At 45.7% G+C, this 27,216-nt stretch overlaps 1 protein-coding gene across 2 annotated transcripts; it reads left to right on the top strand.

The window, feature by feature from the left end:
* The first annotated feature begins 956 nt into the window (after positions 1 to 956).
* Positions 957 to 11,561, top strand: GLUL (glutamate-ammonia ligase). 2 transcript variants are annotated; one of them, XM_019976242.2, is made up of 8 exons: positions 957 to 1,092; positions 2,153 to 2,269; positions 3,772 to 3,950; positions 5,247 to 5,408; positions 8,211 to 8,357; positions 8,762 to 8,889; positions 9,088 to 9,287; positions 9,798 to 11,561. In XM_019976242.2, exons 3-8 carry the CDS (start codon positions 3,785 to 3,787, stop codon positions 10,114 to 10,116), a joined length of 1,122 nt encoding a protein of 373 aa, XP_019831801.2. In that variant the 5' UTR covers positions 957 to 1,092; positions 2,153 to 2,269; positions 3,772 to 3,784; the 3' UTR covers positions 10,117 to 11,561. The 2 variants fall into 2 exon arrangements, with proteins under 2 accessions (XP_019831801.2, XP_019831800.2); XM_019976241.2 differs by lacking the exon at positions 2,153 to 2,269 and having other exon boundaries at positions 962 to 1,092.
* Positions 11,562 to 27,216: the final 15,655 nt, after the last annotated feature.

Here is a 27,216-nt window from a genome sequence, read left to right as displayed (position 1 = left end):
TACATAAAAAGCAACACCAGACAGAACTTAAATTTTTGACGTACCCAAGGTTTCAAAGGGGGAGATGCCAAGACCTCAATCCCCTGTCAGCTGCCCTTCTTGGGAAATAGTTCGCACAGAGGATTTCAAATCTGTTGCGCGGCTCTAAAGGTCCTCTCCTGAACCACTTTATTTGATTTGCAGATGAGGGAACTTGGGTCCAGAGAGGATGCAGAGTTGCCTCAGGTGTAGCAGAGGCCGGCTCTGGGTCTCCGCCCGCCGGGATCCTCTCTACGCAACGAGACAAAACACAGCGCGTGCACCACGAACGGGAGATGGAAGACTTCAGGTCACATCCCCAAACCCGCAGAGGAGGCAGGCCAAGGGGCTCTTTCCGGCCTACCTCCGGCAGCCCCCTGTCTGCGCCGCCCCGTCCGAGGCCGGCCCAGGCACCGGGGAGCCCGGGGCTACTGCAGCCCGCACACCCCCGAACTCCCTCACAAGCAGGACCTGAGGGCCGGGCAAGGGAGTGGGGATACTCTAACAACGAAAGGCAAAAGCTGGTGCCTGTGGGTTGGAATTTCCTCTGGGCCGTGCAGTGGGACCTGGGAAAAGAACCCTCCCTCAGAATATCTGACCTGGGGGCGCCGGGGGGGCGAGCACGCGGGGACCGCCCGGGGCCAGGCGGGCGGGGGCGCGGCAGCCCGCCCGGTGGGGTCCTTCCCGGCAGGCCCCGGGCCCTCCGCCCGCCGCCGGCTCGCCCTGCCTCGCGCCCCTCCCCCTGTCCCCTCCCCCACCGCCCTTTCCCTTTCTTTCTTTCCCGGGTCCGCTCGCCCCCACCCGGCGGCGCCCGCTCGGCGGCTCGCCCAATGGCCGCGGTGCCGGGACGGTGCATCAGCTGATCCGCCCGGGCTCCGGGCCTCTGGGAACCAATCAGGGCGCCGGGGGCGGCCCCGGCCGCCGATAAAGCGTGCTGGGCGGCGGGCCGCCCTGCAGAGCTGAGAATGGGAGAAGAGCAGGCTGTCTAAGCAGCACCTCCCCGTCCTCTTCGCCTCTCTTCTCCTCACCTCGCTCTCGCCGCCTGCTCGCCCCGCCGCTTTGCTCGGCGCCCAAGTAAGCACCTGGCCAGCCCGGGGAGGAGGGCGCGGGGAGGTGGGGGGGGCGGGTCTCGGGAGTGTGCCGCGCCGGCCTCGCCGCCTCCCGAGCCGCCGCTCCCTGACCGATCGTCTCGGCCCCTTCCCACCTCCTGGCTCTACTCTGCGTCCCGGCCTGGAGGGAGGTGGGACGGGGGGTTCCCGCTTGCTTTCGCTGCCCGCGGCTCCGGGCGGGTCTGGGTCGGCGATGGTGGGGCGCCAGGCTTCGCGGAGGGCGGGGAGTTGTTTTGATCTTTCTTCAGCTGCTGGCGGCCCGAAGCGCCGCCCCTGGAGGTCGCTGGGCAGGACGAGCCGAGGAGCCCGCTCGCTGCCCGGGCCCGGCGCCCCCCGCTTGGCCGTGTGGCGTGCGTGGTGGATGGAGCGGTCCCCTTGCGGGAGCCTCGCCCTCTTTCTCCGCGGCTGCGGGCGTCGGGGCACGGTTAGCTGCCTACGCCGAGGCTAGGCGCTGGGAGAGTCGGTGGTGCGGCCTGCTCCCGCCGCGGGGTGTACCCCTGTGACTGAACAATGGGGAGCCCCGGAGCGCGGCGTGGCCGGCGGGCGCGGCGGGTGGAGAGGCCTGGCTGGCCGGACAGGGGCAGCAGCGGCGCTCTGTCCCTCCGGCGGACTCCCCAGCTCCCCACCCCCTCCCCGCCCCGGCCTTGGAGGGGTATGGCCCCCTCGGCGACGCCCTGAGATCCAGTCGGGGGCCCAAGGGGAGGGGCGCCGACTTCTGGGACGTTTCAGTGGGAAAGGGCTGCTCTCAAAGTGGATTTTCCCAACTACCCTGGGGGCGGGAAGCGGGGATGCTCCCCCGGCCGCAAATCCGCGAAGAAGAACACGAACGAAGATGAAGACGACCTGGAATCTCGGTCCTCGGGGTCCCCCTCCAACTGCTTCGGCTTCGTCGCCTACTCGGTGAACGCCGGAGAGAAACCGCGAGTCAAGATCAAGTCGACTCAGGAGCCTTCGTATTCCTGCTCCACCCGGTGCGATTCCGACCGCACTCCGACTCCCTCTCCCTCTCCGTCTCCCTCGCCCAGAAAGCTCCGGTGCGTGGACCAGCGAGAGGCCGAGACCCACGAGAGGCGCGAACGCCACTCCAAAAGGAGAAGGGCCAAGGAGGGCATCATCGATACCTTTGATCTTACGTGGCTGGGGTGAGTGAGGAGCAGGGATCCAGGACCCTGCTCCCACCGCAGCTGCAAGAAACCGCTAAGGACCGCAGAATCCCAGCCCTCCATCCCCCCCACCACGTAAAATCTCGGCATCTCGGCGGAACTAGTTGATAGAGCAGGCGGCTGTTGGCATCCAACCTGTCACGGAACCGAGTTGGCATCACCGAAAAGAGCAGGCCGCGAGGCTTAAGGGAGAAAGTGTGACTTGAAATTGGAGGTGGTAACCGGTGGGAGAGGAAAGAAAGCCAGAGACGGGGTTATAGCTGGGAGCTGAAAGGGTCTGGGATTTCTCCTACTGGCTTTTAAAGGCAGGATGGGCGATGGGCATAAGGAGTGGGATTTGGATTTGACTGACCAAGTCTAGAGGGAGTCGGCAAAGATTGTCTGCTAACACAACTTGACAGACAGCTTCTCTTCCCGGAGGGGAAGGGTGAGGCTGTTGCAGGGAGAAGCAGTTGTTTTCAGCTGGGCAAACATGGACGGTTGCCCATAGAAACATTGCCACTGTACTTCACAAAGTTGCCCAAGTCATTGGAGGAGAACAATATGTTCCTTCTCCAGCCACCCTGGGCGATCAATGGGGGAGGGAGGAGGTAGAACGTTTCCTTTTTGTGTTGGGGTTTGGTTTTGTGGCTTCAGTGTCTCTTCTTTGAGAGGTTTTGCGGTGGTGGCTCGCAGATTTTAGCATGCCTCAGCTTTTGAAACCCCAGATCTTTTTGATTTAGAAGTGGGAATTTCTTAATTAACTTAAAGTTCTCTGGTGGAATCTGGTCACTCAAACTTAAGTCTACTCTTTGAAATGAGAACTTTGCCTCAAACTGATGGAAGTCATGCCAGTGTGTGTCTTAATCCAGGTTGGATCAAATGTACCAAAGTACACATTAGTCGTTAGGAAGCCACCAGCTCTTAAATCTTATAGCTAGCCCCGGTTTCATCCTTCCAGCTAAATGGGGATGGGGTGGGTTGTTTATTTGGAAGGGTGGAGGAATCTTCAAAAGAACTTTTTATTGAGGCATCCTCTGGGGTGTAAAGAAAAGGGAAAACTTAACCAAGAGATCTAGCAACCAAGCCTTTCTGTGGCCGGATTTTACTTGGAGACAGATGTCTGTTCTGCAGACTGTTTCTGAACTTTTGTATTTTGTTTTGGGTTCACCACCCCCCACCCCCCTGCCCCCCAGTATCTTAGTATGAAAAATGAAACAATTCCTCTACCTCTGACATACTGCAAAAATAGAACGTAGTGCTCAAAAGTTTAGATTCTGGCTTGAGGAAGCGAATAAGGAGACTTTTGTTCAGTATAAAACTTTAATCTCCCTGAAAGCAAGTTAAATAAATGTACTGTACTTTTGAGTGTGTGACTTCCAAAGGGAGGGGCCGCCACTCCCACTGTGACTTCTTGATTTAATTGTCCTTATTGCGTTATTCCTGCAGAGGATCTGTTTGGAGTTGGTGTTCTTATTTTATTTTTTTCTCTCTCTCTTCAGAACACCTTCCACCATGGCCACCTCGGCGAGCTCCCACTTGAACAAAGGCATCAAGCAGGTGTACATGGCCCTACCTCAGGGTGATAAAGTCCAAGCTATGTACATCTGGATCGACGGTACTGGAGAAGGACTGCGCTGCAAGACCCGAACCTTGGATTCTGAACCCAAGTGTATAGAAGGTGAGAGGCTGGGCAGAATTGGGGGTGGGTGGCAGCCTGAGACCAAGCCACTAGATCTGGCCTTTTTATTCTGATGTAAAGCTTTTCTAAGGCAGGACTTTACAGACTTTATTCAGTCAACATTAAGCTCCTACACTGCCTCCAAGCATTAACAATGGACCCCTTTATTTAAATTGAGTCTTGCATATCGAAAGAAAAAAGATGAAGTCTGGGGGAGGGGGATTGGGAACTTTGTTGACTTGGGCATCCCATCTCAGGCTGATCTAAGGTACCCCCAGGAACCCAGTTTGAAAACCACAGCTCTAACCTGACTATTCCATCTGCTATACAAACTCTTTTGAATGTCATTTAGGTTCTAGATGTAAAGCAAACACCCTAAAAGTGGTATCTAAGTAGAGCTAGCCATCATTTGTTTTTCACTGATGCACTTTTAGAATTCTTAAACTGGCTGATTGCTTATCCTACAGAAGCTATTATATGAATTGGGATGACTTTTGTCTTTTTTTATTCTTTGGTCTAGAACAAACCATAGCTGCCCTCCTTCTGGAAAGGGACTGAGGTCCATCATCTTTTACCTGATTTAGGATAGCTTACTCTTCTGATAATGCTCACATTTGAGTGAATGAATGAATGGCTATAATACAATACATATAGCATGTACCTGCTATGTGGCAGGTATTGCACAGGCCCTGGAAATATAAGAGTCTAGTCTCTGCTTTCAGAGAACTCATAGTCAACTGGAGAGAGATGAAGGAACTCGCCTTTAAAACATAGTGTGGATAAGTTACGTGGGAGCACCCTTGAATAAGTCATCCTGCTAGTGTCTGTTTATCTGTTAAAATAAGGACACCACATGAACTGGGACTGTCCATTACACAGTGTGGGGTGGGGGTGGGAAGTGAAAGAAATAAGCAACACAGATGGCCTATCAGAGAGTATTTCTCTTGTATTTCAACTCTTTAAATGATGACTGACTGACTAGAAATGTCCACTTTGTCTCCTGGGTGTCCAGTAGACTTATTTACAGAGGAAACATTATTCTTAGGTTGTTTCTGTGATTGGCACTTCTTTTAAGAAAGTGATACAATGGTCTTACTTGGAACACAGAGAGAAAGGACTGTAGGGCAACCTGCAAACATCAGGGTTTGCCTGTTATTAGCAGCAGTCATGCATCACTGACTTTCTGGACAAGACAGTGTAGATCCTTAGAGAGAAAAAGGTAAGTGAGAGGCTGTACTCCTCCCTGAAAAGTTCTTGTGCTTGCAACTTTAATTTCCCCCTCTCTTTTTATCACAGAGTTGCCCGAGTGGAATTTTGATGGCTCTAGTACTTTTCAGTCTGAAGGCTCCAACAGTGACATGTATCTTGTCCCCGCTGCCATGTTTCGGGACCCTTTCCGCAAGGACCCCAACAAGCTGGTGTTCTGTGAAGTCTTCAAGTACAACCGAAAGCCTGCAGGTTTGTATAGGATAGACTTAATCCTAATCCATGAATTGTAAAGTTGTGGGGGGAGGATATTCCAAAATTGGTATTGGGAAGATGAGCTTATCCCAGAACTGTTAGAAGTTAGAACTAACTTCTAACTAGAAATCTGAAGGACTAGACATGCATCTCCCCATCCTGAACTTCCTTGTTGAGAGAGGTTGTGTGGTCCGTCCTCCCATTGTTGGCTGCAGAAAACCACACTGGATTCTTCTAAATCTTTGCTGGAGGAGTGCCCCATGTCACAGTCCTCCTGCCTGTAGATTTTAAGAACTTGGATTCTAAAGTTAGAATGCTGGGTTTGAGTTTTACTTGTCACTTCCCCCATTTTAAAATGGGGGGAAATAGAGGGAGGGTGCTATAAGTATACTTACAGCTATAGGAAGTATAGCTGTATGATTCTGGGTTCGATCCTTGGGTCGGGAAGATCCCCTGGAGAAGGAAAAGGCAACCCACTCCAGTATTCTTGCCTGGAAAATCCCCGTGGACAGAGGACCCTGGCAGGCTATTAGTCCATGGGGTTGCAGAGACTCGGACATGACTGAGCGATTAAGCACAGCACACAGCTGATTCACGTTGTTGTACAGCAGAAACCAACACAACACTGTAAAGCAGTTATCCTCCAATTAAAAAATAAATTAAAAAAAATGGAGCAACTAATAAAATCCGTCTCATAAAATTGTTTATAGAGGATTGAGTTATGTGCAAATGATTGAGTAGAATTTTATGTCAAATACCGGTTGCCTTTTTGTTCCACAGAGCTTGTCTTCTTTCTCTGTCTACTGACTAAAACAAGAGCATCTTGGTTCACTGATAACGTATGTTTGCCGTGAGGTTTGCTGTAACTGCACCTTTGGTTTTTTCTGGCAGACCTGGTTGTCCCAGTTCTCTGCCATTCACTTTTTTAAACTCCGCTGGAGTCTCACTTCCATGAGGTCTTGCCATACTTGGCCAGTGAGACTTTTTGGCAAGTCCTTTCTTAGTGACTCTGAGCCTTACTTGTCTTTGTTTTAAAGTGAAAAGTGAAAGTCGCTCAGTTGTGTCCAACTCTTTGTGACCCCATGTCTATACAGTCCAAGGAATTCTCTAGGCCAGAATACTGGATTGGGTAGCCTTTCCCTTCTCCAGGTGATCTTCCCAACCCAGGGATGGAACCCAGGTCTCCTGCATTGCAGGTGGATTCTTTACCATGTGAGCCACAAGGGAAGCCCCCCAAAAACTCTGTCTTAGGAGGCATTAAATTGTGGTGAAAGACCTGAGTTCTGAAGTCAAGACAGGCAGGGTTTCCTGATTCTGCCTGCCCCGGCAGTTTGCCTGCCATCTCTGAGCCTCATTTTCTCACTTGTAAAAAGGGAGACTTATAATACCCATCTTAGGGTTATTAGGAAAATGCAGCTGGCTCTGCAACCCTGTGGACTGCAGCACACCAGGCTTCCCTGTCCTTCACTGTCTCCTGGAGTTTGGTCAAACTCATGTCCATTGAGTCAGTGATGCCATCCAACCATTTCATCCTCTGTCATCCCCTTCTCCTCCTGCCCTCAATCTTTTCCAGCATCAGGGTCTTTTCCAGTGATTCAACTCCTTACATCAGGTGGCCAAAGTATTGGAGCTTCAGCTTCAGCATCAGTCCTTCCAGTGAACATTCAGGGTTGATTTCTTTTAGGATTGACTAGCTTGATCTCCTCGCAGTTCAAGGGACTTTCAAGAGTTCTCCAGCACCACAATTTGAAAGCATTGACTCTTTGGCGTTCAGACTTCTTAATGGTCCAACTCCCACATCTATACATGACTACTGGAAAAACCATAGCTTTGACCAGATAAACTTTTGTCAGAAAAGTGGTATCTCTGCTTTCTAATACACTGTCTAGGTTTGTCACAGCTTTCCTTCCAAGGAGCAAGCATCTTTTAATTTCATGGCTGCAGTCACCATCCACAGTGATTTTGGAGCCCAAGAAAATAAAGTCTGTCACTGTTTGTACTTTTTCCCCTTCTGTTTGCCACGAAGTGATGGGACCAAATGCCATGATCTGAATTTTTTTAATGTTGAGTTTTAAGCCTACTTTTCCCACTCTCCTCCTTTACCCTCATCAAGAGGCTCTTTAGTTCCTCTTTGCTTTCTGCCATTAGAGTGGTATCATTTGCATATCACAGAGGTCTGAAAATGGTTCCTGGGACATAGTGAAACAGCCAATAATAATCTGTAAAGATCTGTTACAGCATAGCAGTTTTTCCTGGTTGAGCTTGTCGCCTTTTTTGGTTGGTTGGGTTTTTTTTGGCATGAGCCGGTACTATAGAACTTAGCACTTTGTATCTTCTCACTGGGAATGTAAGGCTGTTTGACAGACTAGACAAATGATTCTCTCAATAAAAATTGTAGATTTGGCTGTAAATGCTTTAGAAACCAGGAATAGGTCTAACAGCTAGAAGAAGTTCTTCTGTGAATAGAGGGTTCAAGTGCCTGACATTTGGTACTTGGGAAGGGGCCAGCTTGCAGATAAGGTGAACCCTTGGCTGTGTCCTGTGGGTCCTCTCCCATGTGACTTTGTTATGACCCAGTTTAGTTATAAATAAAGCCTTTTGAGAGTCTCCCTACAGATACATAATCGTAGCTTCTCTTATCATCCCCTCTCACACTGACCAGGGTACCAAAAGGTTGACCCTGGGTCAGTTCAGTAAATAACATCTCAGGTACCTGGAATCTGAGGACCACTTCCCATCAACACGGGGATTCAGTGCATTTGTCCATATGTCTCTAATAGCGTGTCCACTCTCTCCTAGAGACCAATTTAAGGCACACCTGTAAACGGATAATGGACATGGTGAGCAACCAGCGCCCCTGGTTTGGAATGGAGCAGGAATATACCCTCATGGGCACTGATGGGCACCCCTTTGGTTGGCCTTCCAATGGCTTTCCTGGGCCCCAAGGTAAGTCTCCATGGTGAGAGGTGAATCTTGCTTTTCCCCAAGTGCTTAATTGCCAAGAGAAGTCTCTCTGGAGATGGGAGTGAATCCTTGTAGATCAAAAAGCTAGGAGGCTATCCCCAAGACTGGCTGAAATAATAGTGTAGAGAGTTAGCCCTTGTGTTACCTAAATCCAAATAATGGATGTTGAGATGTTAACATTGCACGGAAACCATGGGCTCTAGTCGGTGTCAACCCAGAGGAGCCCACTGCACACCACTCATCTGCCTCCCGGTAAAGGCAGGGATGGTGATTCCAGGAGAAGGTGTGAGAACTTTCTGATTTCTGACTTTGGGCCATGCATCTCACTTAGATAGGAATTTTCTTGACATCCTGCCTCCTGATCTTCCATCTTGATGCCTCTCCAGGTCCCTACTACTGTGGTGTGGGAGCGGACAAGGCCTACGGCAGGGATATTGTGGAGGCTCACTACAGGGCCTGCTTGTACGCCGGCATCAAGATCGGGGGCACGAATGCCGAGGTCATGCCTGCACAGGTAAAGGTCTCTAGCCCACCACCTGCCCCACCTAGAGGCATGTGGGGGCTTTTGCTAGGAAGGGCTATTGTGGTGCCCACTCCTTAACCCAAAGCCCTCAAGGTGGCTTGGAGTAGAGATGAGCAAGAAGCAAGTGTCGGCTTCTGGGTTGGGGTGAGCAGCTGGTTTTGCCAAGGCCCATCTTCTCGTTCTCTCTAGTGGGAATTCCAGATAGGACCCTGTGAAGGAATCGACATGGGCGATCATCTCTGGGTGGCCCGTTTCATCTTGCATCGTGTGTGTGAAGACTTCGGAGTGATCGCCACCTTTGATCCTAAGCCCATTCCTGGAAACTGGAATGGTGCTGGCTGCCACACCAACTTTAGCACCAAGGCCATGCGAGAGGAGAATGGTCTGAAGTGAGTGCCGCCTCCAGCCGGGGCCATTTCACTCTGCAAGAATACCTGCCAGGGGTTTGATATATTGGGGATGAGTAAGCTGCCTTCCCAGTTGGGGCCTTTAGCTCTTGGTTCAAAAACTGTCTTCTGATCCTGTCATTTTGTTCCTATTTGGAAAGTTCCCCCAAAATACTCTTCAAGTAGGATTCAAGGATGGTGATGGGGAAAGTTGACACAGATGAATGCTTTTGAAAATCTTTAGTAAGAATTAAATTAATAACAATACAAGCATCTGAATGAGCTTAATGCCTGTGGGTGGGAGAGAGTTTCACTGGGACGTCTGCTGCCTGCCCAGCACTAAGAGACACAGGTTGTAAGGCAGGGTGCTGCCTTTGTGGAGAATTTCTTTTCCTGGGGCCTGGAAAACAGTCTTGGGTAGGTGAGTCACTCCATTCTTAGATCCACACCTGCTCCTTGAAGGGCAGGTTTCCTGATGGCAGGCCAGACCCTCATCTTGCCTGTTTCTTCCAGGTACATTGAGGAGGCCATTGAGAAGCTAAGCAAGCGCCACCAGTACCACATCCGAGCCTACGATCCCAAGGGGGGCCTGGACAACGCCCGGCGCCTAACTGGGTTCCACGAAACCTCCAACATCAACGACTTCTCTGCCGGCGTGGCCAACCGTGGTGCTAGCATCCGCATCCCCCGGACTGTTGGCCAGGAGAAGAAGGGCTACTTCGAAGACCGTCGCCCATCTGCCAACTGTGACCCCTTCGCCGTGACCGAAGCCCTCATCCGCACATGTCTTCTGAACGAAACTGGCGACGAGCCCTTCCAGTACAAGAACTAAGTGGACTAGACTTGCAGCCCTCGAAACCCCTCTTAATTCTACATCTTACTCCCACTCTTCGCCCCTCTCAATGTTATAATAGCTATAACTCAAAGGGTGGAATATCAAGGTCTTTTTTTTTTTTTTAATTCCTCACACCCAGTTAATATCTCTTGCTTTCTTTGGTCAGGATTGAAGGGGTCAAGTTCTTAATCACTTCACAACCACCTACCTACCCCTGCCCTTTTCTTTTTCCTATCACCGAAGCTTTCTAGTGCATTAGTTGGGAGGGGGGCGGGGGAACATAACCACTGCTTCCATTTAATCAGGTGTGTTTGTCCAATAGGCATAGCTCTCCGGACAGAGAGCCCAGTCATTGTGAAGGGATGGGGAGGACTTTTTCTGAGTGGTTACTGAGTCGGGGACAGGGGTGCTGGATTCTATGGTTAGGTTAGGATTTCCCTTCTTGGTGGGAAGTTCCATTACTTACAAGGTTGTAACCAACTTTCTATCAAAAGTGAAAATTAGGGGGGAAGGAAGGGTGGGAAGTCAGGTAGGAAAATGCCCTAGATCTCCTGGTGTGGTGCTTCCCTTGCCTGGGGCTCAATGCCCTAACAGGCTCCGCATAAATGGATGGATGGCCCTACCTTAAAGAAAAAGTTCTTATTATGTGGTCCTCCATTTATAACACAAAGCAGAGTAGTATTTTTATATTTAAATGTAAAAACAAAAAAATTATATATATGGGTGTGCAGATAAATGTGTGTTTTCTCTTTAGGGAGAAAAAGCCATTCTGGTTACGGGGAACCCAAATTTGAGACTAAGTAGTCTGGTTAGAAATAAGGATCTCCTTTTGAGTGGGCGTGGGGATGGGAGAGGCTGTGCTGGAAGAGTTGGCTGTTTGGGGCTGATATTCCCTCACGACCACTTGAGGGCTTCTCTCTGCCCTGCTTGCCCTTCTGGGAGGCTGACGTTGGTTGGTTAACAGGTGGAAGCCCATGATAGCAGTAGCCATCACCTGAGCCCCAGGTTTAAAAGACACACATGTACTTGTACACACAGGGGTTTGGAAATATGAGTTGGCTGGTCAACTTGAGCATGTTACTGACAAGGGGGTATTGGGGTTTTTTTCCGGTGGGACTAGCATGTCACTAAAGCAGGCCTTTTGATAATATTAAAAAAAAAAAAGTTTTTTTTTTTAAAGCAAAACAGAATTTTAGATTTTAATCATATTTGTTAGGGTTTCTAAGTCTTTGTTTTACAGAATTGCTTGTTTGCTTCAGCTGTCTCCTCCCCATCTCTGCTCTGGAGGAGATGGGACAAGTCTGGAGTCCAAACAGTTGTAATTTTGTATCTTGGTGTCTGTTCTCTGAGTGTGAAATATTCCCTTCCTTTGTTAAGATTCCTGAGGAGTTACTATTTTTTTTTCTTTTATAATAAAAACAAACCCCACCTTTGTCCTTACATTTTCCTTAGTGTTTCTGGCTGTTTTGTGTTGGTCGCAGAAAGTGGGCAGTGGTTTTTTTCTTACCATGACAATTTCTAATTGCCATGTACAGTATGTTCAGAGTTAGACAACTCTTCATTGTAAACAAACTGTGTTAACTGCCCAGAGCAGCTCTTATAAATGTTAGGTTGATTTATAAGATCGCTTCTGACTTCTGTGGTTCTTTTAAGTCCCTATGTGCCACTTCATTTCCCTTTTTCTACCAAAAAGGGAGTTTTTTTTTTTTTTTTTAAAGAGGCAAAGTAAGTTCAGGTATACCTGTTTTTGGAATTAAAGAATCTTTCCTGAGGCTTATTGCCAACGAACCCCATCCTGTGCTTTGGAATCTGGAGTGTTTGGGTTAAGGCCTATCCAGGCCCTAAAAGTTTGCAGTAGTGTACAAACCCCTGTGCTCCAGAACTTGCCTTTGGCCTATCACACTATCAGGTTTTGAACACTGGCTTGATTTTATTGCAGCCTAGTCTGTTTGCAACTTGTCTCACTGCCCCTACTCCATTTCATCTTCTGCCCAGTTGCCAGTGGTTCATCTAAATAGCAAATATTGACCACGTTGCTACACTGTTTAAAACCTTCCAAGGCTGACCTAGCTCTGAGGGTGAACCAGCCCCAGATACGCCTTGATACGCTTTTCCTTGCACTAGTGAGCTGTTCACGAAGCCCCCAAAGGCTCTGGAGACACCTGTATGCCTCTGCTCTTTGTCCCTTTCCCTGGAAATTCTTCAACTTCCTGAGTTTATTTCCATATCAAGCTGGGTAGAAGCTCCATCTTCTGTGGTGCACACACCTCCAGCAAAAACACTCATCCAACAGTTTCACTTTGTAAGGTGCCAGGTACCGTAGGCAATAGTAAGTAATTACCTTTTAAAAAGATGGTATCCTCTATCAGTTTGGAGGTAGTTGTAGCCTGCTAACAGCAGATTTAGACATAAGTTTTCTTCGGGCAAGTGTGTATCAACTCTAGTCTTACATAATCCTGCTGCTGCTGCTGCTAAGTCGCTTAAGTCGTGTCCAACTCTGTGTGACCCCATAGACGGCAGCCCACCAGGCTCCCCCGTCCCTGGGATTCTCCAGGCAAGAACACTGGAGTGGGTTGCCATTGCCTTCTCCAATGCATGAAAGTGAAAAGTGAAAGTGAAGTCTCTCAGTCATGTCCAACTCTTAGCGACCCCGTGGACTGCAGCCTACCAGGCTCCTCCATCCATGGGATTCTCCAGGCAAGAGTACTGGAGTGGGTTGTCATTGCCTAGACACTTGTTTTTTTTCTTGTTTTGGAAGGTTCACTCAGTCGTGTCCAACTCTGCAACCCCATGGACTATACAGTCCATGGAATTCTCCAGGCCAGAATACTGGAGTGGGTAGCCTTTCCCTTCTCCAGGGGATCTTCTCAACCCAGGGATTGAACCCAGGTCTCCTGCACTGCAGGTGGATTCTTTACCAGCCAAGCCACAAGGGAAGCCTAAGAATACTGGAGTGGGTAGCCTATCCCTTCAGTGGATCTTCCCGATCCAGGAATTGAGCCAGGGTCTCCTGCATTGCAGGTGGATTCTTAACCAACTGAGCTATGAAGGAAGCCTTTGAAAGGTTAGGTCCTGACCTAATTTTCAAAGTAGGATGATCTTTACCTATTTGTTTGCTGGGTGTGGTCCCAGTCGGCACCATGTTGCAGCATGATTATTAAGAGTGCCCTCTTGCTCGGCATTTTCCAGGTTTTGCTGATAAATTATTTCAACTGAAATTCTGTTTCCCTCTAGCCAAAGTCAGTTTCCCTTCCCTGGGTCACCCCCCAACATACACACACCCCACTGTTCTTGGGAGCAGTGGGAGGGTTGGCATATTCTGTACAGCGCAAGCACTACATTGAGTAAATAAGCCAAGCATGCTGTTTTTGTGCTCACTAACCAATTCTCAAAAGGACAGAAAAGGAATTCTAAATTAACGTCGTCAGGATCTAGGTGGAAACAACCAGTATATTTCCTTCTCCACCCTCTTAGGTAGAGTTAGCTTTGGCCTACACGTCACAGTGCAATCCCTTTGTATTTCTAAGGTGTTTTCTTATAGCTCATTTAGCAGACACTAGGTTACTTGATAACTTTATCAGTGATAGATTAAATGGAGACTGATGGTCAAGCCTTCAAGCCTTAAAGAGACAGGCCAGTATTCACAAAAGGATGAGTTCCCTTGATTTCATCCTGTCGGTGATTGGATAGGAGCTGAATGACAACACAAGCTAACAGAAGAATTATTATCGTTTAGTCACTAAGTTGTGTCCAACTCTTATGAACCCATGGACTGCAGCCCGCCAGGCTCCTCTGTCCAAGGGAGTTCCCAGGCAAGAATACTGGAGTGGTTGCCATTTCCTTCTCCAGGGGATCTTCCCGACCCAGGGATCATATCCATATCTCCTGCATTGATAGAATTCTTTACCACTGAGCCACCTGGGAAGCCTGTAAGGAGCTAATAGAGGATTCCAAGGAGTTCCTCGGATGGTTACTGTTGGGATCATTTAACAAGCCATATCTGTGCTACTGGGTAGGATGGTAGTGCTGTGCTAAGTTGCTTCAGTTGTGTCCAACTCTGTGACCCTATGGACTGCCAGGCTCCTCTGTCCATGGAATTCTTCAGGAAAGAAAACCGGAGGGGATTGCCATTCTCTTCTCCAGGGGATCTTCCTGACCCAGGGAATCGAACTGGCGTCTCTTACGTCCAACCTGCATTGGCAGGCGGGTTCTTTTCCACTAGTGCCACCTGGGAATACCTAGTGGGTAAAAGAACTTCCTAAACAAATACTTGGTGCCAGGGTTTCAAAAATCTCACCAAAGGCTTCACTGAGGTTAATTTCATCTACTCCTTGGCCCTTACACCAACAGAAGTGCAAAGTTTGAAAAGTAACTTGCTATCCCAAAGAAAGCCTGAAACTCACACAGCTTTTGTGACTGTAAACTTGAAAAAACAGGCAAGGATCCTGTTTTTCTTTCTCAGGACTGTATCCTTACCTGTCATGTTGTCTGCAGGACTTGTCTAACGAATTATTTTTTAAGTATCAGTTTTGGGAGCTCTGAGCCCATAGCTCTATTGGGTGGTGTTAAACCCATACAGTCTTGGTGGCTTGGCTATGTTTTAACTCTGATCATGGCACTAAGATGAAGTTCTGTTTTATTGAATTTTTAATGACTACTGGCTTGGTTAATTCTGGCTGGAATTAGTCTGCCAAGAGCCTCATGTTGTTTTATGAGTCATGGCAATTCATCATATCATTCCAAAGGCTTCAGGTAAATTGCTACTATAATAATCTGACTTGACTAGAGCCCTATCATTTTATAGCCTTTAGCTCAGTCACCAGCCACTCATTAAAAAAGAAAAAGTCAACTTGATTTTGTAATAGATATACACACATATACAAAATATAGACATATACCATATTGAGACATATGCATATATGTACACATTAGATACACAATAGAAGCATCCTACACAAACCTTTTGCAAAAACTATAGCACCTTACAAAGGAGACAGGAATTTATGAATATCTCTTCCAGAAGTAGTATACATTCAAGTGGGTTCACTGGTCTGAGAAGCTGTCACCAGGGAGTCAAGACATACATGCTATAATCATTCTCAAAGCACAGTTCTACTGCCAACCCTTTCTAATTCTACACTCTGCTGTGCTTAACGGACAGGAGGTTCTTGGGCACTGTCAACTAATTGATTATCTGTAATTCACTGCCTGGAGCCCCTCTGATATGAAGCGGGTAGCGTCCTACCTAGTCCCATGTTACAGAGGAAGTGTCTGTGTCGTTCCTATTGTCACTTGATGACTTGCTTTTGGGGGGTCTTGGACCTCAGCAAGCTGTCCTTTTTCTCATGGATTTCAGATTAAGTTACTTGCATCGTCTTGAGGTTGTCGCTGTCTCAGCTTCCTCTCAGCTCACCTTATGGCGTCAGCAGATCTGCAGACTTAACTCCGGTGGGTGCACACTCATCAAATCTAAACTCTGGGGCTTCCCTAGCAGTCCACTGGTTAAGACTCTGTGCTTCCAATGCAAGGGGCATGGGTCTGATCCCTGGACAAAGAACTAAGATCCCACAAGTCAAATGGTGCTGCAAAAAAAAAAAAAAAAAAAATCTAAAATCTCCATGGCAGCCTTTCTACATTTGCCTTTTTCAATGAAAGTACAGAATAACTCCTCCTTTGTCACTATTATTCTGCTCTATTGACATTAAATGGGGAGGTATTCACGATACCTCCAAACTTCATGGGGACCAAATAGGCACTATTTTTTTGGTGTTTTGGTGGAAACAGGAATGAGGGGGTCAAGTGAATAGAAATTCTTCCTCTTCTTCATTCCCCTCCCTCTTACAGCTGAGTGTCACTGGCATCATGAGACTGGTATGAGACTTCTGGTATGGGCCTATTGCTATGTATACTATGATTATCTTGTATGATCCTCATGATTTTTTGAGCTATTCTGATAACTCCTCAAATAATTCTATATAATAAAGTACAGCATCATATTGGGAGAAGGAAGGAAAGAGGATACGGGACAGCGAGAGGGCGGTGAGGGTAGGGGAGAAAAGAACGCTTGTCTGGTCTCTGGAAAGGAATTTGCGATATATTAGGAGCTGAATTGAGAGGCAGTATAGTAGGAGAATCCACTTCCCCAGGGCTTTCTTTACAAGTGAGGATCATAGAATGAATGTATGATCTGGGGGTCCCATGGTTAAGAATCCACCTTGCAGTGTGGGGGATACAGGTTTGATCCCTAGTCCAGGAAGATCCCACGTGCCTGGGAGCAACTAAGCCCATGCACTGCAAGCACTGAAGCCCGTGTGCTCTGGAGCCTTCACACTGCAACTAGACAGAGTCTGTGTGCCGCAACGAAAGATCCATAACAAGATCCTGTGTGCCACGACTAAGACTCGATGCAGGCAAATTAATACATTTTTTTAAAAATAAAAAAGTGAATGTACTGGGTTCTTCCTCCCCAAACAGCCTATCTCCAGACTCATTCCTAGGTAGGCTTAGGAATCAGAAACTCCCACCCTATTAACATCTTTACATAAGTGCATTCTGGCCTAGTCTACTTAGGGCACAAGCTTTTGGTAAATGTTTGTTGAAATAACAGAAAGGTCATTGCCAGTGTCAGTCAGTAGCTAAAAGAAGTGGGGTGGAGGGTGACTGTGGGGGTGGGAGGGCATTAAGCTTAGATGTTAATAATTTGTGTATGAGCTTCCTCACTCATGCAGTTAACCCCTAATTACCTGGTCCAGAAATATTCTCCTCTCCCTGATTCCAAAGGCAGGCCTTCAAGGATGATCATCTGTATCCTGGAAGCAGCTAAGGGTTGCAGGCTCCTCCCTTCCCTAAGAAGGGAACAGTTGGGAACATCAGATCAGATCAGATCAAATCAGTCACTCAGTAGTGTCCAACTCTTTGTGACCCCATGAATCGCAGCACGCCAGGCCTCCCTGTCCATCACCAACTCCCGGAGTTCACCCAGACTCACGTCCATCAAGTCAGTGATGCCATCCAGCCATCTCATCCTCTGTCATCCCCTTCTCCTCTTGCCCCCAATCCCTCCCAGCATCAGAGTCTTTTCCAATGAGTCTACTCTTCGCATGAGGTGGCCAAAGTATTGGAGTTTCAGCTTTAGCATCATTCCTTCCAAAGAAATCCCAGGGCTGATCTCCTTCAGAATGGACTGGTTGGATCTCCTTGCAGTCCAAAGGACTCTCCAGAGTCTTCTCCAACACCACAGTTTAAAAGCATCAATTCCATCACCTCCACTAGCTTTGTTCGTAGTTGGGAACATACCTAGACTCAGTTCAGTCACTCAGTCGTGTCCGACTCTCTGCGACCCCATGGACTGCAGCACACCAGGCCTCCCTGTCTATCACCAACTCCCGGAGTTTATCCAAACTCATGTCCATCGAGTCAGTGATGCCATCCAGCCATCTCATCCTCTGTTGTCCCCTTCTCCTCCCACCTTCAATCATTCCCAGCATCAAGATCTTTGCAAATAAGTCAGCTCTTCGCATCAGGTGGCCAAAGTATTGGAGTTTCAGCTTCAACATCAGTCCTTCCAATGAACACTTAGGACTGATCTCCTTTAGGATAGACTGGTTGGATCTCCTTGCAGTCCAAGGGACTCTCAAGAGTCTTCTCCAGCACCACAGTTTAAAAGCATCAATTCTTTGGCACTCAGCTTTCTTTATAGTCCAACTCTCACATCCATACATGACTACTGGAAAAACCATAGCCTTGACTAGATGGACCTTTGTTGGCAAAGTAATGTCTCTGCTTTTTATTATGCTGTCTAGGTTGGTCATAACTTTGCTTCCAAGGAGTAAGCGTCTTTTAATTTCATGGCTACAGTCACCATCTGCTGTGATTTTGGAGCCCAAAAAAATAAAGTCTGCCACTATTTCCACTGTTTCCCCATCTATTTGGCATGAAGTGATGGGATCGGATGCCATGATCTTAGTTTTCTGAATGTTGAGCTTTAAGCCAACTTTTTCACTCTCCTCTCTCACTTTCATCAAAAGCCTTTTTAGTTCTTCACTTTCTGCCATAAGGGTGGTGTCATTTGCATATCTGAGGTTATTGATATTTCTCCTGGCAATCTTGATTCCAGCTTGTGCTTCATCCAGCCCAGTGTTTCTCATGATGTACTCTGCATAGAAGTAAGCAGGGTGACAATATACAGCTTTGACGTACTCCTTTTCCTATTTGGAACCAGTCTGTTGTTCCATGTCCAGTTCTAACTATTGTTTCCTGACCTGCATACAGATTTCTCAAGAGGCAGGTCAGGTGGTCTGTTATTCCCATCTCTTTCAGAATTTCCCACAATTTATTGTGATCCACAGAGTCAAAGGCTTTGGCATAGTCAATAAAGCAGAAATATATGTTTTTCTGGAACTTTCTTGCTTTTTCGATCATCTAATGGATGTTGGCAATTTGATCTCTAGACTATCTGGCATTAAATGATTCATTTGTACATAAATTGGCACCATCCTAATAGAATCGGCCTGAGATAAGCTATGCACAACCCTGAAATTCCTTTTGGATTTCTCACTTTGTGCAGTAAACCATGTCCAACAATGACATGAAGCAGTCAAGGGCTGAATTTGCTTTCTTGGGAGACAAGTGATTTCAACTGACAGTTATTTGTTTGTGATCAACGTTCACAGCTGAATTTAAAAAGTTAGGGATGTTGGAGAAGTCTGAAAGAAATGAACAAGTCATACCTTGACATAGCATTTCTTTGGGGGGGAAATATATGACAATGTTTTAGTATGAGTAATAATAGGAATATTTAACCTATTTAAAACTCATTTCTTCTAGGTTCAAAAATTTCTCTCTGTTTGAAGACTCTGGCTTATGGGTAGGAGTCTTAAAGCAGATGACAATCTTCCCCAGGGAGATCAGCCCAGTACTCTCCACCCCTGAGGGACTCTCCACTTTGAAAGCATTGACGTGTATTACCCATCACTGTCTCAATAGCTTCCCAGGTGGCTAAGTGGTACAGAATCCACCTGCCAAGCAGGGGATGCACGGGTTTGATCCCTGGGTTGGGAAGATCTCCTGGAAAAGGAAATGTCAACCCACTCCAGTATTCTTGCCTGGGAAATCCCATGGACAGAGGAGCCTGGCGGGCTGCAGTCCATGGGGTTGCAAAGAATAGGACATGACTTAGTGACTAAACAACAAGAAGTTTCCTGGGGTCAGAAATCTGGGAGTGACTTAGCTGGGTGGTTCTGCCTCAGAGTTTCTTGGGAGGCTAAGTCAAGCTGTCAGGGCTGCAGTATGTGAAGATCTGACTGCGCTGTAGGATCTGCTCCCAAACTCAGTCACATGACTGGGCAGGAGGCTGCAGTTCCTTCTCACATGGGCCTCTCCACAGTGCCACTCATGACATGTTGTTCTTCACAGTGAGTAAAGCAAAAAAGAAAGTGAAAGAGAGAGGGAGATGGGAGACACACTCTTTCTATAACCTAATCTTGGAAGTGACATTCCATCACTTTTGCCATGCTCTGTATGCCAGAAGTGAATCACTACAATTGTTCCACACTTGGGACTTCCCTGGTGGTCCAGTGGCTTGGATGCCCAATGCAGGGGACCCAAGTTGGAGCCCTGGTTGGGAAACTGGATCCCACCTTCCACAGCTAAGGATTCTGTATGTAGCACCTGAGACCTGGCACAGCCAAATAAATATATAAAATAAAACATAAAATAAATTTGGTCCACACTTAGAAGGAAAAGCTCTGCCTCTTGAGGGGAGGAGTATCAGAGACTTTGTGGGCAAATCCTTAAATATATCAGGATGGGCAGCTTTGGCCCTGAGACAATAGTAAGTATTACCTGGGGAGCAAGTGTTTTATTTATGGTGTTTTGTTTCCTTCCTTTGATTCCTGTTTTTAATTATTCCCACTTGTCTGTCACAGAGTGGAATTAGGGATTTCCCATTCAGTGTCTGCACTCAATTGGGCGTGAAGGGTGATATGGTCACTTCCTTCCCTTTCTCCATCCCCAACAGCACACAGGTACTCTGGGAGCCATACAGGGAACCCGGAGCAGGCAAGAAGATAGAAGCAACATTTCCAGGGACCAAAAAAGCCCCAGAGTGTGTATGTGCATATAAAATGAATTCCCAGACTGGGCTCCTATAGGCTTTCTAAAGCCAAGTGCAACCCCTGCATTCATATTAGCTCCACTACAAGTCCAAATCTTCATGCTCCTCTGTGAGAGGTTTCCTTCCTGTCAAAGATGCCCTTGATGGTCATTGTAATCCATATTTCACCTGGGTTAAAATGTTTGGAGAAGATATATACACAATAAGATGGGTTCCCACTAAACCTAGTTCCTGTCTAATCCTAAAAATTGATATTATAGATCATCCCTTCTCCCGATCGATACTTAGGGAAAAAAAAGCAAATCCTAAGCAGAACAAATACAGACTGAGAACCCCCCCAAAACCTCTCTGTTCTTACCACAGCATTTCCAGGAGAGACCCCTGTGGTGTTGCATTAATATTTCTGCCTGAATAATCAAGATCTGGGAGCCAGGGACATCTCCCAGGGGATAAGGTTAACGTCAGTCGCTTCTGGGAGCTTGAAACTATTGATATGGTCCTGCTGTTTGTCTACACAACTATTGAGAAACCAATAAATGCTTCTAGGGGCTACTAAGCTAGTGTAGATTGTGCAGTTTTCAGTAGAAATTATTCCAGACGTGACTTATTCTGGAGGTGGTGACAGAGCATGGAAAGAATGGAAGGTTCTCATCTCAGATCTCACATGTATCTAATCACTGAGTCTCTTTGCCACCACTCACTCCACCCCCACTGTCCCTGGTCTCTGACCTGTTCTTCTCTGCCTTTAAACAGACTGGAAAGCTCCAAGACCTGACTGAGTTCATCTCAAGAGACAGATGTCTGGTGCCCTCAGAACATGTCAGCCCTTTTCTACTTAAGTGCAAGTGAAAGTCGCTCAGTTGCGTCCTACTCTTTGTGACCCCAGGGACTGTACAGTCCATGGAATTCTCCAGGTCAGAATACTGGAGTGGGTAGCCTTTCCCTTCTCCAGGGGATCTTCCTGACCCAGGGATCAAACCCAGGTGTCCCACATTACAGGCGGATTCTTTACTAGCTGAGCCACAAGGGAAGCCCAGGAATACTGGAGTGAGTAGCCTATCCCTTCTCCAGCTGATCTTCCTGACCCAGGAATCAAACTGGGGTCTCCTGCTTTGCAGGCAGATTCTTGTAGAAGACCCCAGGTCGATTTCTGGGTCGGGAAGATACCGTGGAGAAAGGAAAGACTCCAGTATTCTTGCCTGGAGTATTCCATGGACAGTCCATGGGGTTGCCAAAAGTCGGGCACGACTCAGCGACTTTCATTTCCCTCTCTCTCTAGTGATTTCTGCTTATCCTCCTGGCAAAGAGTCCAAGAAAGCTCAGAAGCACTGAGCACCGGCTGTTTTCCTTCCATCTGAGTTTCACCCAGCACAGCGTGGCAGGCAGCAGGGTTATTTTGCTTTCATGAGCCATATCATGTAACTAAAATTTTGAACAGCAATGCTGAGCTAACTGAGACATCACAACAGAAGGGTAAGGGAAGAGCAATCAAAAACATGGAGAGATGAGACCTCCCCAGTGGTCCAGTGGTTAAGACTCCACACTCCCAAAGCAGGGTGCAGGCATTCAACCCCTGGTTGGGGAATTAGGGTCCTGCTTGGTGCCAAAGAAAAGAGAAGAAGAAGTAGAGCAAGAATATAGAAAGAGGGCAAGAAGGAAGGAGGGGAAAAGTGGGAGGAAAAATGGAGTGTCAAGTGGAGGTGATGTTGTTTAGTCGCTAAGTCTTGTCCAATGTGGAGATAGGGAGACTATTTATTTCTCTTGCTTGTTCATATATTCTTGATCTCCAGAGATGAGATATGCTACCTACAAAGTTCTCTTCCCCTCCTTTGAGCTGGGTTGGAGGCTTCCTTCGGGTCACCATTTTTGGAGGAGCCTGCTGAGTGCCAGCTGCCTGCAGGTATCACCCAGGACCCACTGGTGTCCTAAGAGGCTGCAGTGGTATAGCACAGAGTGCTCTCAGTGGCATACAAACCGGCATGACACTGCCTCCATTCATTCGGCCTCCAACACAATTCCACGCTGACCGCATGGGTCAGGGGCTGGTGAGTGGGAAAGCCCCAGAGGGCTCTAGAGACCTGAGGCCTTCTCTTCTGCTGTATTTCAGAAGATTAGAGCCCAGTCTTACCTACTTCCTCACCCACTTGCAGGAACTTGAGTAGTCATCAGGGACAGGTGCCAAAGACAGGGGGAAGGGTTCTGAGTTTGTACCCACAAAGTGTCACTTGGTTTCATTTACTTCAGTCGAATGAAAGCTGAAGCCAAAAGCAGTGGTACTGAAGCAGGGATGACCCCTCTATGTCCCAGGCCAGATGTTGCACTGACCTTTGGTATCAAAGATGTTGGTGCAGGAATGTGAATCCTAGAATATCTGAACTTGGAAGTCAGCCTAGGGCAGTCACCTAAACTTTGTTTTGGGTTATTCCTCTCTTGGACACTCTGGTTAAAACATACAAACAGAAGGAGTTATGGACAGTTACGGATACCCTTCTCAAATATGCTTTATTTATCATTTCAGTGTGTTCAAAGTCTTCCTGAAGCCCAACGAGGGAATCAGGTTTAAAAATTCCTTCCCAACAGGTCGTTTTGTGCAGAATTCCAAGTTCAGGAACTGTTTTTAGAGCATCCATTAAAGGCGATCATGCAATTTATGCTCAAGCTCTATAAGGCAGGGAGGTCATTCTATCATAAGAAAGCCCTTTCTGTTTATGAAATGCTTTATGCTTTTCTTCATGATGAGGAAAAATTTGCTTCTTTGCAGTTGTTATCTTTTCTTTTCTCTTTTCATCTTTATCCTCATTCCGCCCTCTGAAATTACACAGGACTCATGTCTACATTGAGTCATTTCTTTTTCACATTGAGCATTCCCAGTTACTTTTGTTCTATAATGACTTCTAGATCTTTCCCCAGCCTGTTCTGATTCCTCTAGATATTTTCTGGATCATTGATCCATTTCTAAAAGGTTGATTCCCTAGGACCATTCTAATAGGTGTAATTTTACAGTAGGTGCCTGCTTCTTCCTTCTTCTAGACATTAAACTTCTAATTAATGTAAGAAAAATTTTGCTGACTTTTTGAAAGTCTTATCACACCTGTTACTTTGCAGTCTATTAAAACCCTTGACAGGAGGAATGCATTGCTCTTAAACCAACATATACTGTGCTCCTGATTTTCAGGTTAGGTCTTCATAAGAATATAACATTTATCCTAAGTCAGAGAAATAGAAATATCATATGATATCGCTTACATAAAGGAATCTAAAAAATGATATAAATGAACTTTTACAAAACATAAACAGACTCTCAGACTTAGAGGACAAACTTATGGTTAACAAAGGGGAAAGACAGGTGGAGGAAGGATAAATTGGGAATTTAGGATTCACATGTACACACTGCTATATTTAAAGTAGATAACCAACAAGGACCAACTGTGTAGCACAGGGACTCTGCTCAGTATTATGTAATGGCCTGAATGGAAGAAAATCTGGAAAAGAATAGATACATGTATATGAATAAATGAATCACTTTGTTATACACAGGAAACTGGCACAACATTGTAAATCAAGTATAATCCAATAGAAAATAAACTGTTAATAAATAAATAAATACAATAGATAATCAACAAGGACCCATGTACAGCACAGGGAACTCTGCTCAACATTGTATAATAACCTAACTGAGAAAAGAATTTCTATATGTATATGTATAACTGAATCATTCTATTGTATGGCTGAAACTAACACAACATTAAAATGAACTATAATCCAATATAAAATAAATTTTTTTTAAAGTTTATCCTTGTTACAAATCACCTTATTGATTTTGGTACAAATTTTTCAAGTCACTGTTACCTTTTTGAATTCATCTTGTTTCTCCTTTCTGAGTCACTAGCAAATTATATAACTGTGTTACTATAAATTCTTCAATCAAATAAATGACAAAAAACAGAATGGAGGCAGATATAAGTAGAATATTTCGCTGTAAAACTATGAAAAATCTTCCTTTCAGGTTGGAATCAATTCATCAATTAACACTGAATATTCATTGTTTCACCAGATACCAATCCATTTAACCTTCATTTATCCAGTTTACATTATTTTCGATTTGTTTAGTTTACTCACAAGAGACTTTTTTCTTACTGGAATCGAGACAAATTTTGTTCTTATCTACTAGTTTAATGACACTATTTTAAAAAAGAAGAAGAAAATAAAGGAAGGAAGAAAGAAAGAAAGAAAAGAAAAGTGGCCAGGTTGCCATGACTTGTTCTTAGTCTATTTGTTGTGATCAGACCTTTTGTTTCTAATTACCACATGATAATTTGCTTTCATGACTTTTCTAAAATTTTGTTGGCATTAAAAAGCTTACCAGTCTCAAGAAATTGTTTAATTCTTAGAAAGGTAGTCTCCCCAGACTGAAACAGGAAGAAATAGAAAATATGAATAGACCAGACACAAGCACTGAAATTGAAACTGTGATTTAAAAACTCCCAACAAACTAAAGTCCAGGACCTGATGACCTCACAGGCGAATTCTATCAAACATTTAGGGAAGAGTTAACACCTATCGTTCTGAAACTATTCCAAAAAATTGCAGAGGAAGGAAAACTTCCAAACTCAGTCTATAAGACTATCCTCACTCTGATAGCAAAACCAGACAAAGACACCACAAAAAAAGAAAATTACAGGCCAATATCACTGATGAACATAGATGCAAAAATCCTCAACAAAATACTAGCAATCCAAATCTAACAACACATTAAAAAATCATATACCATGATTAAGCCTTTGACTGTATGAATCCTAACAAACCATGAAAAATTCTTAAATAGATGGAGTAGCAGACCACCTTACCTGTCTCCTGAGAAACCTGTATGTGGGTCAAGAAGCAACATTTAAAATCAGACATGGAACAATGGACTGGCTCCAAATTGGGAAAGGAGTACAACAAGGTTATATATTGCCACCATGCTTATTTAACTTATATGCTGAGTACACCATGTGAAATGCCAGACTGGAATCAAGATTGTCATGAAAAATATCCAACAATCTCAGATATGCAGATAATATCACTCTAATGGCAGAAAGTGATGAGGAATTAAAGAGCCTCTTGATGAGGGTGAAAGAGGAGAATGAAAAAGCTGGCTTAAAACTCAACATTCAAAAAACTAATATCATGGCATCTGGCTCCATCACTTCTTGGTAAATAGAAGAGGAAAGAGTGGAAGCAGTGACAAATTTTATTTTCTTAGGCTCCAAAATCATTGCGGACAGAGACTATAGTCATGAAATTAAAAGATGCTTGCTTCTTGGGAAAAAAACCTATGATAAACCTAGACAGCATATTAAAAGTCAGAGATATCACTTTGCCTACAAAGGTCTATATAGCCAAAGCTATGGTCTTTCCAGTAGTCATGTATGGATGTGAGAGCTGCACCATAGGACGGCTGAGAACTGAAGAACTGATGCTTTTGAATTGTGGTGCTAGAGAAGACTCCTGAGCATCCCTTGAGCTGCAAGATCAAACCTGCCGCTGCTGCTGCTGCTAAGTCGCTTCAGTCATGTCCGACTCTGTGTGACCCCAGAGACGGCAGCCCACCAGGCTCCACCGTCCCTGGGATTCTCCAGGCAAGAACACTGGAGTGGGTTGCCATTTCCTTCTCCAATGCAGGAAAGTGAAAAGTGAAAGTGAATTCACTCAGTCGTGTCCGACTCCTAGCGACCCCATGGACTGCAGCCCACCAGGCTCTTCCGTCCATGGGATTTTCCAGGCAAGAGTACTGGAGTTGGGTGCCATTGCCTTCTCCAAGATCAAACCTAGAGGAAATCAATCCCGAACATTCACTGGAAGGACTGATGCTGAAGCTGAAGCTCCAATAATTTAGCCACCTGATGCAAAGAGCTGGCTCATTGGAAAAGATCCTGATGCTGGGAAAGACTAAAGGAAAAGGAAGAGATGGTTAGATAGCATCACTGACCCAATGGACATAAATTTTCACAAACTCCAAGAGAGAGTGGAAGACAGAGCAACCTGGTGTGCTGCAGTCCATGAGGCTGCAAAGAGTCAGATCCATCTTAGTGACTGAACAACAACAACATGATCAAGTGGGATTCATCCCAGGGATGCAAGGAGTTTTCAGTATCCACTGATCAACAAATGTGATACACCACATCAACAAATTGAAGAGTAAAAATGATACGATCATCTCAGTAGATGCAGTAAAAGCTTTTGGCATAATTCAGTATCAGTTTATGATAAAAACTCTCCAGAAAGTGGGCATAGAGGGAACTTACCTCAATATAATAAAGGCCATATATGACAAACCTACAGCTAACATCCTACTCAATGGTGAAAAGCTGAAAGCATTTCCTGTAAGATCAGGAGCAAGACAAGATGTCCACTCTTGCCACATTTATTCAACATAGTTTTGGAAGTCCTAGCTATAGCGATCAGAGAAGAAAAAGAAGTAAAGAGAATTCTTGGAAAAGAAGTTAAACTGTCACTGTTTGTAGATGACATGATACTATATACAGAAAGATTCTAAAGATCTACCAGAAAACTACTAGAGCTCATCAATGAAAATGGTAAAGTTGCAAGTTACAAAGTTAATATACAGAAACTTGTTGCATTTCTCTACACTAACAATGAAAGATCAGAAAGAGAAATTCAAGAAACAATTCCAGTTCCATCACATCAAAAAGAATAAAATACCTATGAATAAACTTACCTAAAAAGACAAAAGACCTGTACTCCAAAAACTATAAGATGATGATGAAATAAATCAAAGAAGACACAAACAAATGGAAAGATATACCATGTTTGTGGACTGGAAGAATCAATATTATCAAAATGCTATACCATCCAAGACAATCTACAGATTTAATGCAGTCCCTAAAAATTACCAATGGCATTTTTTCATAGAACTAGAACAAAAAAAAAACACCTCAAAATTTTTATGGAGATACAAAAGACCCTGAATAGCCAAATCA

The sequence above is a fragment of the Bos indicus genome, chromosome 16 (genome assembly GCF_029378745.1).
Source record: "Bos indicus isolate NIAB-ARS_2022 breed Sahiwal x Tharparkar chromosome 16, NIAB-ARS_B.indTharparkar_mat_pri_1.0, whole genome shotgun sequence".
In the NCBI taxonomy this organism is placed as follows: Eukaryota; Metazoa; Chordata; class Mammalia; order Artiodactyla; family Bovidae; genus Bos; species Bos indicus.
The sequence above is the reverse complement of the archived record's forward strand: the minus strand, read 5'-3'. Positions and strand labels throughout refer to the sequence as shown.